The 13,568-nt window shown below is 55.5% G+C and overlaps 4 protein-coding genes across 4 annotated transcripts; 2 read left to right on the forward strand and 2 right to left on the reverse strand.

The window, feature by feature from the left end:
* Positions 1 to 17: 17 nt before the first annotated feature.
* On the forward strand, positions 18 to 318 carry AYL99_05334 (hypothetical protein; the record flags this gene model as incomplete). Its single annotated transcript, XM_018836846.1, has 2 exons — positions 18 to 80; positions 130 to 318. The coding sequence occupies 2 exons, from the start codon at positions 18 to 20 to the stop codon at positions 316 to 318; spliced, it is 252 nt and encodes an 83-aa protein (XP_018693699.1).
* A 1,301-nt stretch (positions 319 to 1,619) lies between these two features.
* AYL99_05335 (hypothetical protein) lies at positions 1,620 to 4,919 on the forward strand (the record flags this gene model as incomplete). Its single annotated transcript, XM_018836847.1, has 1 exon — positions 1,620 to 4,919. The coding sequence occupies one exon, from the start codon at positions 1,620 to 1,622 to the stop codon at positions 4,917 to 4,919; it is 3,300 nt and encodes a 1,099-aa protein (XP_018693700.1).
* A 651-nt stretch (positions 4,920 to 5,570) lies between these two features.
* On the reverse strand, positions 5,571 to 7,997 carry AYL99_05336 (6-phosphofructokinase; the record flags this gene model as incomplete). Its single annotated transcript, XM_018836848.1, has 1 exon — positions 5,571 to 7,997. One exon carries the CDS (start codon positions 7,995 to 7,997, stop codon positions 5,571 to 5,573), a length of 2,427 nt encoding a protein of 808 aa, XP_018693701.1.
* Positions 7,998 to 8,948: 951 nt separating this feature from the next.
* On the reverse strand, positions 8,949 to 13,082 carry AYL99_05337 (hypothetical protein; the record flags this gene model as incomplete). The annotated part of the gene is made up of 1 exon (XM_018836849.1): positions 8,949 to 13,082. The coding sequence occupies one exon, from the start codon at positions 13,080 to 13,082 to the stop codon at positions 8,949 to 8,951; it is 4,134 nt and encodes a 1,377-aa protein (XP_018693702.1).
* Positions 13,083 to 13,568: the final 486 nt, after the last annotated feature.

Below are 13,568 nucleotides of genomic sequence, written 5' to 3' on the forward strand. Positions count from 1 at the left end.
TGGACAAACTTGTGGGCATGGCGATGCTCGTGGTAGCAACCACAGTGTTCTTATATTACACATTATGGACATTGTTCATGGTACGATGTATTCCACAGATACGAGGCCTCCGACTAAACTTTGTTGCAGCCGTTTGTGGACGACGACCATCCACTTCAGAGCCTGTTCCCTCCTCGAGTCTGGGCAATTCGAATCCCTGTCATCCTCACTCTCCTTGGTTCGGCGGTCGTGGGGACGTTCCTCGCCATGGTCATGATCAGAAGCAACAGAAAGAAGGCGGCAAAGGCTAGAACCGCCGCGGCCAAGAAGTCAAAATAAACCAGAAGGCGGCAGAATGGCAATACATGCCCGGTGTTGGCGACAACCAGGCTGACACCACCATACGGCCATCATGGTTTTGTTGCCATCAATACATCGAAGATTGACAATCATTTTGCACCGGAAGACCTTCCCATATAACACGACCAGTCAGTGTCGAGTGAACGCAGTTATCCTTCCGTCCAGTGACAAATCAGGTGTATGCAACATCATCTGAGAACCCGAGACTTTGTGATGGTTGCAGTTATTTACATGCCTGGAAAGTGACGAGGGATCTTGTACCTATAACTTGTCGATGGAACCAATATCGCGGATCAATGGAAATCGCCTACCAAAACTCTTTTCCTGGCTCGGCGCAAGCATCTTTGTGCATGGACTGTTCTGCATTGCGCCCTATTGCGGTCTGAACTCTGCTTGGAGCGTCCATCTATGGTTGTCCCAAGTGGGGAGACACGAAGAGCATTGGAGGAGTTTGGGAATGTGAGTCAGGCGTTCAGCATCCAACAAGATGAGACTTTCCTCCTCTTGGACCTCCCCCCGTACTGACCACAAAAACGTTGTGACTCAAGAGAACATCCATCCGTATGGACCAAGTTAGTGGATGTTGAGGACAAGTTGATCTTCTGGTTGCAACGGACTGTAGGAGGTGTGGTACGGAGTACCGAAATGTGACGACGTCCCCATGGCCCGGGCCTGAAACTGCGAACAGCCTTACTATTTTAGTGACTCGTGACTCGCCCAGCCACATGCCGTGGCCATGAGAATGTCTCCCCCGCACGGTGCTGCAGGTGACTGCGCTCGAGGGCTTGGGGGTGCAGTGACCATTCAGACGCCCTCGCAGCGCCCCGTTGCCGATAAGCAGGTCACTAGAGTTCGCCTGGAAGGCCTCCTGACTCAAAGCTGAGTGAGTGCCTCTTGAACATCGCTGCTCTCACCTCAGTACATATAAGTGATGCCACCTGACTGACTCTGACTACCGCCGTTCCTTCTTCTGAGCCAGACAAAGAACAAGATACCCTCAAGTCCCTCGTTGCACGCAACCCATCGGTCCCTCCTTAGATCCAAACACGCAACTGCTGGTGCAAGCTGATCTACGGCTCGAGACCACTCGTCATCCATTCTCTCTCCAACCGACGCGTCGAACAACCCCGCGCCAGTCCCTCGATTGAGTCGTGAGCAACTACAAAGCGCCCCTACATGCACCGTGGGCTACTTGGTCTATCTTCTTGCAGATAGGACCAGACTGCTCGTAAAGAGTAGTTACCAAAGGACTCGCACGGTGTCTCACCCCCAAATCTTGAATGCCAGCACCCAACAAGCCAGCCTCCGTCGAGTCCAGGAATTCAGAAAGAGAAGGCTTCCAAACCGTGGTAGATCAAGATCCTCCCGCTTCAAGAGCAGGAAAGCGAAAGACAAAGAATGCTGCTGTCAAACAGCTGTCCAGCCTCGATCATGCCGAAAGAACTGTCGAGTCAATGGGCCAATCTCAGCAACCTCCTCTCTCCTCAAACCCTCCTCCTTCCATCCTGGGTCAACTGCCCCAGGCATTCCCTTCGAACAGACGAATCAGTCCGTTCGACATCTTGAACGATGTGAACGCTTCCCAGAAGGTGTCCGATGAGCACACTCCCCCAGCTGACAACTGGGCTCGGAGTGCTGTCCATGGCAGAACTCCCCCCATCGAACCCATTCCTGGCGTGAACACCAGCGGCTCCCCCCCTTATGAACCAGGCTTCAGTAGCCGAGGCGTCTTCAATAGCAGAAGCCCTCCCATTTCTCCTCCCTTGCGGAAGGCCCGTCCAGTTAGCTACAGCAGTGCTATCCCGCCGCTCCCGAGTCATTCGAGAATCTCGACCTCGCCTTATGGCTACGGCATGACGGCCTATGGATCTCCGCCTGCTCCGCCTCATCTCCCTCAACAACATTTCTACGGCGCTCATGATGTCGACTTGGGCTTAAATCCCCCACATACGCCTCTACCAGAACCCGTCCCACTGAAGTTCGCCCGCCTTCCAGGTTCAGGGACCGAGTCTCGCGAGGCTGCCTTGCTTGCTGTAGACGGCGAACTGCATGTTGTTAGCTACAATGGCGAGAAAGCAGAACATGTGGGAGCCCTCAGCGGCGTGCAGGGTACCATCCTTGATGCCGCATTGCTCACATGGAATTCTGGTGAAGCACCCTTCGCGGACTACAGACCCCTAGTTGCACTCACCATCTTTGGACCAGGTGAATCCCGATCTGTTTCTCCGGCCCAAGAAGACCGTCTCTTCCCAGGCACTCACCGTAAACCTTTCGAGACGAAGGTGGTGGTATTTTCGTTGAGCAAGGGCTACCAGGTCGCCGAGCTACTGAGAGTGCAAACAGCCACGGAGACCTTTCCCGGGGTGCCTTCAAGCATTAATCAAGCAGCGAACCTGAAACTCTATTCGGGCGGCAATTTTCTGGTTGTGGCGTCTGGTGACAGCGGAGAGACTTTAGTTTTCTCCATTCGGCAAGGCAAGGACTCTGCAGTCTTTGAATGCTTGGGCAAGTACTGGACAACGATACAACCCCAGTTTCAAAGAAGAGACTCCTCCTCTCATGGACCGGGGTCGGATGCAGATGTTTCACCTGCTGACCTCGGTCGTGGCCCGGACTGCCAGAATCTGCCGATTCTCAGTCTTAATGGACGATGGCTTGCTTTCTGTCCTGCAAGCACGCCGTCGCGGAGGTCCATCGGGGCCATCTTGGGTGATTACGTGGTTCACAACAAGAATTCCAATATTACAGCAGGAACGGCTCCATCGCGGCCTCTACCTAACTGCGACGTGGAGTCTCCCGACGTGGACACATTCCTCAGCAAGGTGGCCAAAGGGTTCGCTCAAGAGGCGGTACGGGGCGCGAAATGGATTAGTGAGAAAGGCATGCAGACCTGGCAGAGTTACTGGAAAAGAGACACGGCCAGCCCCAACATGCCAGCTGCTCCCTCCTCCAGCCCTCCAGTCTACTCTCCTCAGCTCGGTCTGGCACAGTTTCCGCCTACTCACGCTATCGACCAACAAGGCTCGTCTAAGGACCCCGATCTCGTCACGATAATCGACTTGAAGCTGCTCCAAGACAACCAAGGTCGGAAAGCCATCTCCGAGTCCAGTCCAATGATCACCTTCCAGCCACCTGGAGGCTGTAGCTTTCTGTCATTCACGCCAACCGGGCTCGGTATTTTGACAGCGAACCGCAAGGGTGACGTGCAGTATATCTGGGATCTGATGCAGATGAAATATGTCAGAACTTCGACAACCCCAAATGCTGCCGAAAGCGGACGCGTGCGGCAAATTGCCCGCTACGAACGTCTGAGTCCTTCTTCAATTGTCGACGTTGCCTGGGACGGCCCAACAGGCTGCCGGTTTGCTATTTTGACGAAGAATCGGACAATTCACCTGTTCGATCTGCCTAAAGCTGCTTTCCAGTGGCCGCCACCTCCTACCAAGAAAGATCGGCCGACTTCTGCGCCAATTGATCCTTCACAGATCAAGGCAGACCATGATCCTGCGCCGGCGGGAGGTTTCTTTGCCTCGGCTATGAGCATTGCAGGTCGAACACAACCGATGCTTGCAAGCCTACGTGGTAGGGCACCAAGTGTCAGCAGTGGGATGGCAGGGATGGCTCCGTCTGGAATCGGGTATGCCTCCACCACCACTATTAAAAGTGGTAGCAGGGCAGTGGCGGCAGGACTTAGCAAGTCTCTTGGTGCCGCTACTGAGACTGTTACCAGTATACGACACGCGAATCAGAGTAGGCTCCACCTGAAGATCCCAGCCCGAGTGGGAATATTCTGTTGGCTGCGGCGGGACGCGAAGTCAGTATTATCCATTCTCGACGAAAGCAATATCAAGAACTACTACGTACGTATGACAAAGCCTAGGGGGAACCGGCAGATGGAGACGGTATCTGTATTCGATGCACGAAGGGCTGTCGCGATCAAGCTCCCCAAAGCTGCGGAACTCGCTGCGGGCCTCCCCTCGAGGCACCGCTCAGACGAAGCACGAGAGGAAGGCAGCGAGAGCTCTGCACTGCTCAGCTTCTGGAAAGTACGGCCTGCCAGAGATGGAGGTTTGAGAACGCCGCATCCGCTCGCTTCGGCCGAAATTGAGACCAATGCGCCGTATCAGCCTTTCCACTCAGACCGCAGAGTCACCATCTCCCTCTTCCCAGATGGGGTGAAGACCAGGCTTGGAGTCAATTCGGCTGCGATGTCTAGTCAGGCTCCTCTCGCCGAAACTCCGGGTTCAACATCCCAGCAGAAGTGGGTGTTTGGTGATGAGGTTCTCTCATATGCACAGAACATCACCAGCCAGCAAGCTATAGACGACGGTTCTATCATCTATCGAGAAACGACGGTTTTCTCGGGAAGCACGTCTTTGGCCACAGGTCCTGCTGGAATGTTGGACGACGAGATACCCCAAGCCGTTAGTAACACCAAGAAGAAGAAAGGCAAGAAAAGCCGAACACAGGCCCGGTTGTATGAAAATGACAATGCGAGCGCAAGTATGATGGATTTTGCGGCGCAGGACGTCCCTTTTGAGCCAGATGAACACTTGTTAAGAGGTGATAGTCCCCCTTGAACATCACGGGCTGCCTGTGGAGATCGTCGTGGGCCGTCTTTCTACACCTGAATTGTGAGATGTCGTTTCGCTTCCCCTGAAGAGCCAGCTCTCGCTACCGGAATGGGTGCTGTTCAATGGTGCTTGTCATAACCGTGTGTCCATAGTGGTCTCTTCACCTTGCGCCAGCAGATCGGGGCTGTCGATCTATCACCTTTCTGCCGGCTTATACGAGCATGGCGGAACGTGCTTCTCGGCTGAATAGCATCAGAACACGAATACCCGGTTTTCGCAATTGCACAAGCACTGTCCAGTTTGCAACATTGGAAACGAGTCCTGTATTTAGTCTGCCTGCTCTGCCAGCACCATCCAGGTGAATGCATCTCCAGAGTTATCGAGAGCAACCCTTTTTTTTTCTCATTCTTTATTTCTTGTGCCTGCCATTGTCGTCGCGGTTTTTCCTCCCGTCACCATACGCTTAACCTTGGGTCTCAATCAACTCCGAGCCGGTCGCCATGGCCCTTTTACCCCTTGAAAACACTCAACAATGATGAAGATCACGCATGTGCTATCGACCCCAACAACCCTGGCACAAATGCCCATTCTGACGAGCCAAGGGCCTATAGAGCACAAGCGTTCGCTACCGTCGAGAACTCCCCCCACTGAAGCAGCCTAAAGAGTTTGTGGCAAAGGACTGATTGCACGACTCGGGGCTACGGAGTTGAATGCTTCTCCTGGAGTTCCAGGCAGGTTGAGATACTCGGCATCCCCATCCATGTCGTTGGGCCGGCCACTGAGGATGTCCACGATCCCCTTGACGGGCCGCCAATATTCGTTGATCTGCCGACGCAATCCCCAGTCCGTCTGCGTGGCTTCCAAGCCGAGGTCGCTGCCCATGGGGCTGAAGACGGCCTCCGACCCCTGGATGCCAATGATGGCCGCGTTCAGCGGGTTCGCGTCGATTTCCTCCTGGCTTTTGCCAGCGAAGTTGTCTTCCAGGAATTGCATGCACTTGATGGCCATCTTGAACGATCGGATGCGGTCAATGGGCGACGGCTTCATGCCCTGCTGATAGTGGGCGGGGACTGCAGCGCGGGCGTCGAATCTGCCCCGCGCCTCGACGTTGATCACGTCGGCGATCATTTGCGTGGTGTACGTCTGACTGGCGCGCTCATTGCGGAGGATGATCTTTCCAGCCCTCGACGCGCCCTTGTCGTCCTGGAAGTCTTCGCGGATAAAGTCGATATCTCGCAACAGCATGTGCATGTTGATGCCGTCTTCTGGCGTGTAAACGGCCAGAGCACCGACGGCGAGACCCGTCATGGTCGCCAGATAGCCAGACTTGCCACCCTGCGTCTCGACGACGAAGACTCTTCTCCTGGAGGCCGACGCCGATTGCCGGATCACATCGCAGAACCCGACTAGTGTATTGAGGCACGTGTCGCTCCCCAGCGAGTACTCGGTCCCCGGGACGTTGTTGGAGATGGTGGCTGGCAGGACGAGGAGGGGAATGCGGAAAGAAGGATACCGGTCGCGGTTGTTCCTGATCTGGCTGGCCGACGTAAAGGCCTCGAAGCCTCCAATCAAGAAGAGGGCGTCGAATTTATACAGGTCGAAGCAATAGGCCGTCGTCGCGAGATCTTCGCTCGGCAGACTGCGGTTAGTGCCCAGCTCTGACCCGCCCTGGTTCACCCAGTCATCGACATCGATCCAGCTGAGTTCTCGCACTGAGCCGATCGGTTTGTCGTCGTGGTGCCTCTGCAATCCAGGGAACCCATTGTGTATCGCCACGGGCGTGTGGCCGCGAGAAAGGCAGTAAGCCACGGCGGCTCGAGTCGCCGGGTTCATGCCAGCCGCAGGGGCACCGATATGGATAATGGCGATCCGCATGTGCTTTTCCTTGGGCAGTCGCAGACGCGGCCTCTCTTCGGTCGTGGACGTGGTGAGTTTGTAGTAGTCAAAGTAGTCCTTGAACTCGACGTCGCGCAGCTTCATGGCCTTGGCCCAATCTTTCGCTTTGACCGCCGCCGCCGCGGATTTTGTCAGACGGACGCACTCCTGCAGGTCGGACCGCAAGATCTTGTTCTCGCACACCGTGATCACCGGCGACGGCGTGTCGGGCGTGGCTTCGAGCAGCGCCTTGACGGCCTCGACGCCCTGCAGGGTCGCGAGCCAGCGGTCGTAGTAGGACGGGAGGCCGCCGCGCTGGATGTGACCCAGCACGGTCTTGCGGGTGTCGAGGTCGAGTTTTTCGGTCAGGACCGCCACGACCTGGTCGGCCGTGATGCGGTTGAGCTCGACGTCCTGGGCGCCCTCGGAGATGATGATGATGGTGCGGCGCTTGCCCAGCGTGCGGTGGCTGGTCACGATCTCGCACATCTCCTCCACCCAGTCCGGGCCCGGTGGCTTCTCCGGGATGAAGACGTAGTCGGCGCCCGTGGCGATCGAGGCCATCAGCGCCAGCCAGCCGCAGTTCCGGCCCATGACCTCGATGACAAAGCCGCGCATGTGCGACGCCGCGGTGTCGAAGACGGCGTCCACCATCTCGCAGATCCGGTCGAGCGACGAGTAGCAGCCGATCGTGGCGTCGGTGCCGGAGAAGTCGTTGTCGATGGACCCGACGAGGCCGCAGATGTTGAGGTGTCGGTACGGCTCGACTTGGGTGGGTGTGAGCTGTCTTGTCTGGACCAGCTCGTCCAGCAAGCTTGGCCATTCAGATCTGAACTTGTCGGCGCCGGTCAGACTGCCGTCACCGCCGCAGATGATGAGTCCTGAGATACCCTTGACGATCAAGTTCTTCGCAGCTTTGAGCCGGCCGGCCCTTTCAAAGAACTCGCGGCAACGTTTCGTGCCGATCAAGGTGCCCCCGAGTGAGAGGTAGCCGCGGACGTCGTCCCAGTACATGCGCTTGATGGCGTCCCCGCCTCGCACGAGGCCCTGGTAGCCTTCTAGAATGGCGTAGGCCTCGCATCCCATGTGGATCGACATGCGGACCACCGCCCTGACCATGCCGTTCATGCCCTGTGAGTCTCCTCCGCTGGTCATGACCCCGACGCGCCGCGTGCTGGCGGACGGGGTGTTGTTCATGCCGAGCACCATGATGGTGAGTCGACCACAATAAGCTTGTAGCAGCGGGAGGATGAGTAACAGAGGCTAGCTAGAAGTACATCAGGCGCGAATGGTGAAGACGTACGCCCGCACGCACTCGGTCGAGATGGAGAGAGTGAGTGAGCAGAAAAGGGAGAGAGGGGGACAGAAGAGCAGGAAATAGAAACAAAACAAACAAACCTAGGTAACGACACGCCATGACATACTGTATGCACGTACGTTGTGCCTTGGTTAATGGTTGGTACATTTGCCTGTTGGGTACATAACCAGATCATCACACCACGTCCGAGGGAGGAGAAAGCATCCTTGGCCATCACGCAGATTTTGGTGGGACGAGAGTTGGGTGATGTGTGTGTGTATGGAGAATCATGGTCGAGCACATGATCACCATTGTGTGGCAGAGAATGTCCTTTTTATGTCTCAATGGCCTTGCCTCTCTGGTTCAACTTGAATCTTCCTCTGGTAGAGTAGAAGATGAACCTCACTCGGTTGGTGAATCCGAATGCCAAGAGAACAGATGGAAGGGGAGTGACAAGGTACCGCAATTTCTCCCTTATGCTCGTGTGGGTGGAAATGATAAATCTCGCCGTGGTGCTTTGGGATATATATATATATCCAGTGTACAATGAATGCACCAAGAGGAAGCATGGAAGAACGAGGAAAGCAAGCAGGGAGGTTGTTGTGGGCTCACCATGGCACGTGAGAATGCATCACGTGCCTGGGCATCCCAAAGAGATAGATAGCCGCCTCCTTCGGGCATTCTATAGAACTTAAACAATCAATTCATCTCCCCATTCCTGCAAAGCAGCGTAGATAGAGCACACAAAAGACTCACGGTTGCGATTAGAAATCACCTCCGTCCATGTCATCTCATGTCCCTTCATCCCTCACCATGCACCATCCCAAAGTCCACGTTGGCTGCTTGCCTGCCTGGCTAACTGGCTAAAGCCCAATGTTACCGCCATCGATCATGGCCAGGTCGCCTCGGAGCTCCCAGATACTCCCGCCGACCTTGTCAGCACTGTTGACGCGTTGCTGTGTGCTCGTCTCCCACCACCTCCTCACCAGGTCTCCGTCGATCACGCCGCGACCACCGATGCCGTCAGTTTCCACCTGGCGATACGCCCGTGGGTTGAGGCTCGCAGGCTGGTGGTCGAGGGTGGCGATGATGGTGTTCTGCAGCGTGGAGAGACGGCGGTACGTGCTCTCGCGGAGAGGAGTGAAGAGCGCGAGCGAGCCGGATTGCGTGGCGATGAGGATCTGAGAAGGATGCCGCTGGGGATTGGCGACGTTGTCATCCTCGACGTCCATCTCGTCAGAGTCCATGTTGCTGCTGGTGGATGTATTGGATGACGATGGCGGAATCAGTGTCATGGTTGTCGGCACCGCTCCGGTGTGAAATGTGCTTCTCAACAATAACTTGGTTCCTCGCTCCGTCTTTGGGTTTTCCGGGTCATACTGCAACACCCTCAACGTGCCATCCTCATCCGAGGAGATGAGGTATAGTTGTTTCCCGTCTGGCAAGAACTCGGCGGCGAGCACAGCCGGGTTTTCTAGGTCACGACCCAGAATCTGCAGCTTGTACGGTTCCTCCGAGTATCCCACCAACCATAGCCCCGAAAAGGCGTCTCCCAAAATGCATAGACCGGTACCTGGAAGCTCCTTGGCGACGTGCACGTAGTATCGCATATCCAAGAACGCGACAGGCAGGATGGACATGTCCTCCTTCAACCCTCGGACCATGCTCTTCTGGCCTTGCGCAGCCAAAAGGAATCCCTGAGACCCCACACCCGTGATCGCAGAGACCGCACCACGCAAATCTTCTCGTGTTATGAGCTTGAGTTTGAGATCCGTTTCGGGCACATCTGGCTCGGGAACGACGTCAACCACGTCGAAGATATACAAATTTCCTCGCGTGGTGACATCTTCGCCCTTCACCAGACCCGTACCCACGACGATCAGGTCTTTGCGTTCGTGGGTCTCCTCGGAAACTTCGAGGCTGAGCGTCTTCAGGGAAAGTATCCGTTCAGAGACGTCGAAGTGATGCTGGCTTATGACTCGATGGCTTGTCGAGCTCACGAGCTGAAGGGTAGATTGCAGGGTGGTTGGGAAGAAGGTCGTGGCTTCGTCTTGCCATGCAGGATGCCATTCATCGTCTTGGGGAAGTTGGAAGTCTACGGTGTGGTTTGCGGCAAGGACGTAGGAGTTCGTGGGGGCACAGTAGCTGACAAAGGTGATATTCTGTCCGAGCGGGACGCGCTTGATGACCCAGTCGGAGTGCCCCAGCATCAATGATGGAGGAAGCCGAGAGAAACAGAGGCCGTCTGATTCGTCAATGAACACAAAGCCGTTGTGGCAGTTATCAAGGTGGGCGGTGCTCATCGATTTGATATTTTGCAAACCTAACTCGTAAACGCGAGGCATCGTGGACGCTTCGCGCAGAATCAACATTGGCTGCAATCCCGGGATGAAGACAGAAGCGCGGCCAGCCAGATCCTGGATGACTTGCATCTGCCGGAACGACGTCTCTTCACCTTCTTCCTCAACTTGATCTTCAGGTGCTTCGGCGGGCTTGGTGGAGACTTTCTTGAACTTGAAGCTCCCCACCACCTCCGGATCTGCAAAAGGCTCATAAAGAATGACGTCTCCCGTCGTGTTGCGGGCGATCAAGTACGGCCGGGAATCGATGGCATCCCCCAGGTCGACGAGGAGCGTTTCCGCGAGGTCGTCCTTGTTCCTCCAATGTTTTGGCAATTGGAGGCCTTGCATGAGATATGTGGGAAGGAAAGGTAGGCTGTCACATTGAAATACTTCAAGGGCGGTGTTTGGCAGTGACAGTAGACAAAAGTGCCCTTCAGCGGTCAACAATGCGAGGACCGGCCCCCGTGACGCTCCTCCAGCACCTTGATAGAATCTCGATGTCTGGAAGAAATCGCTAGTGTCCTGATAGAGCGACGCTGACCGGACAGACTTGTCTTTGAGGGATGAGGAAACTTCAACTTCATCCAATTCACCGGCTCTATCGGCTTGGAGTAACGTCACGTTTCCGTCGTCTTTGACGAGGACGAGATATGGTTCGGCAAAAGTGGCGCTGACTGCCCGCGCCATCTGCCCTTCTTCCTCATCCACGACAGGGAATATCTGGGAGAGACCGAAGTTGGCATCGTATACACGAACTTCTGTGGCGAGCACTTGGACCGTGTGGTTTGTCAAGCTCAGCTTGAAGACAGATATGGTAGATCCAGCCGACTCATCAAAGTCCGTGTCGGCGATCGGGACCAGGCCGTCGGCAGCCAGTGAAAACAAGGTCGATTTCCCGGCGCCGTCTGGAGTCATCTGCGAGACCAAAACGAGGTTATCGAATCGAGACCCCACATTCTTTTCCCTCTCCTTCTGATTTTTTCCGTTGGAACTGAAGCACCAGATCCCAGTGGCATCGTCGTACTTTATTCGGCGCGTGACCTCCGGCTCCAGCTGTCGACGGATAAAGGCGACCCCACCGACATTGCCTCGCCCATACGCACAGACGAGTTCGCGCTGTCGTGAATCAGGCCGGCCCGGTTCATCGGCATCATCACGTTTTCGTTTGCCCAGCGTGCCGAAGGCAAGATCATTGACCGGGGCTAAACATGCAAGTCGATCGACCGGTCGAAAGTGCTGGCCGCCCAGGTCGCTTGACACATGGCCGTTGTGACCGTCGATCATGTCGGCATAGAGATCATCGTCATCGTCATAACCATCTTCTTCATCGTCGTCGTCCTGCGGTTCGGCTTCACTGGCCTGTATTTGCGCTCGGGAACGGATTCGCTTCAATTGGGGCGCCTTCTTCTCCGTCGCCAGCAAGACTGAGTCGGCTTCTTCGCTGCCGACGAAGAGGCGGTTGGGTCCGAGATTTGCCGTGCACGACGCTGCCCCCATGAACAGACTGTGTGCTTGTGCCTCTCCGAGTCGACGAAGCGTCATCCCAGAGACGGAACGACCGTCCATCCGGAACGTCAGGACGGCAAGTTCTCCCGTCTTCAAAATGATGAGCATGTCACCGTTTGCATTTCCCAAGTGCTCGACCTGACAGCCTTCCAGCTTTAGACGAGCCTCGGAATGGTCAGCCATGGTAAACGAAGACGCCTCCCTCGCCAATTCGTTGACGGCCATAGCGCTCGATTTGCCTCCTTGATCGACATGAATCAGCTCGTTGCCACCAACCAGTAAGGCGCCGCCAATGGGTAAAGGAAGAGCAATGATCCGATAGAGGTCATTGGGAAGCTTTTGGACCGATTGCAAAGTGGTTGACGCCTTTTGGTCGAGATCCAGGGCGTAGACGGCGTATATTGTGACATCCCGCCGTTCTGGGCTCATGTTCGAAGAGCGAGCAGCGGTTGAGTACAGTATCCCGATGGTAGGGTCGCGATACTCATGGAGGAAAGCAATATCAATAGGATGGAGTAACCCAGGATCAAGAACCGTCAGAGGCAGAACAAATGATGGGCTGTAGGGCGTTGGGGGCCCGTGAGTCTGCCCATCGGCTTGTTCTGTTTGCAGAGGTTTTTCCTTGTCCTCCCCGTCCAGGTCGTCCGAATCGTCAATAGCGAGATCGTCTGCGGCCTGGTGGAAAGGAATGATAGCAAGATTACTGACGCCGAAATTGAAGGCGGCGCATCTACTTGATGGGTCAATCGTCAGATGGCTGACGCAATCGGCGAGATCAGGTTGCCACGGAGCAGACTGGAGATCATGATGCTCGTAGAAATGTATTGACAGAGTAGATATGCTATGCAACTCGGGGTCCCATTCGACCAGGCTCAGCTTAGCGTCGCGAAGAGCAATGAGGACGACATCCCCTCCACTTTTCGAGTCGGCGATCTTGACCTTGCCTAAGGAGGTGACTGTCCCTGCCAAGCTGTATTCGGCGACCAAGACCAGTCTCGTGTCCTGGCCGGCGTTGACCTGCTTGCACTGGAAGACCTGGAGCAGAGACGTCCGCGCAACGATCAGGTTATCGGCGTTAGATGAGGTGAACGAGAGTGAGAGGGCGTGGGTGACGCCCGAAGGCGGGATAAGCTCGGAGTAGCACTGCATCCTGGGATTTGGGACCGGAGAACAGGAGGTGACAGGTGGTTGGTGAGTGCCAAGAGCAGCCCTATTCACTTCCTGGCATCTCCATGAGCTTGTCCTAGTGCTGTATTTGATAGTCCCATCACCGAAGAGCGACGGGCTGAAGGAAAAGTGTCGAGATGGACATGTCTTGTAGAGCGGCTGGAGACACGAAGAGGACAAAGTCACGACACGGGTTTGATATTTTGGCATAGCACGTGACCAGCCGCCGATATGCCACTAGTCCGAATTCAGAAAGACAAACACCAAGTGGGCAGCTATGACGACGAAGAGCTGCACATCTTTAAAGCTGCGTTACGCTGTGACACTGCGACACTGCGACGACTCCTCCCGCTCTGAGGTCACCAGTGCGCCTGACTCCCGCACTACATACACTACTGCCCACTCCTCTTACCTTGATCATTTCACTGCATCTTCTTCGCATCCCATCCAGCTGGTCTGAGATGACGC

The sequence above is a fragment of the Fonsecaea erecta genome, assembly GCF_001651985.1.
Source record: "Fonsecaea erecta strain CBS 125763 chromosome Unknown Scaff4, whole genome shotgun sequence".
NCBI lineage: Eukaryota > Fungi > Ascomycota > Eurotiomycetes > Chaetothyriales > Herpotrichiellaceae > Fonsecaea > Fonsecaea erecta.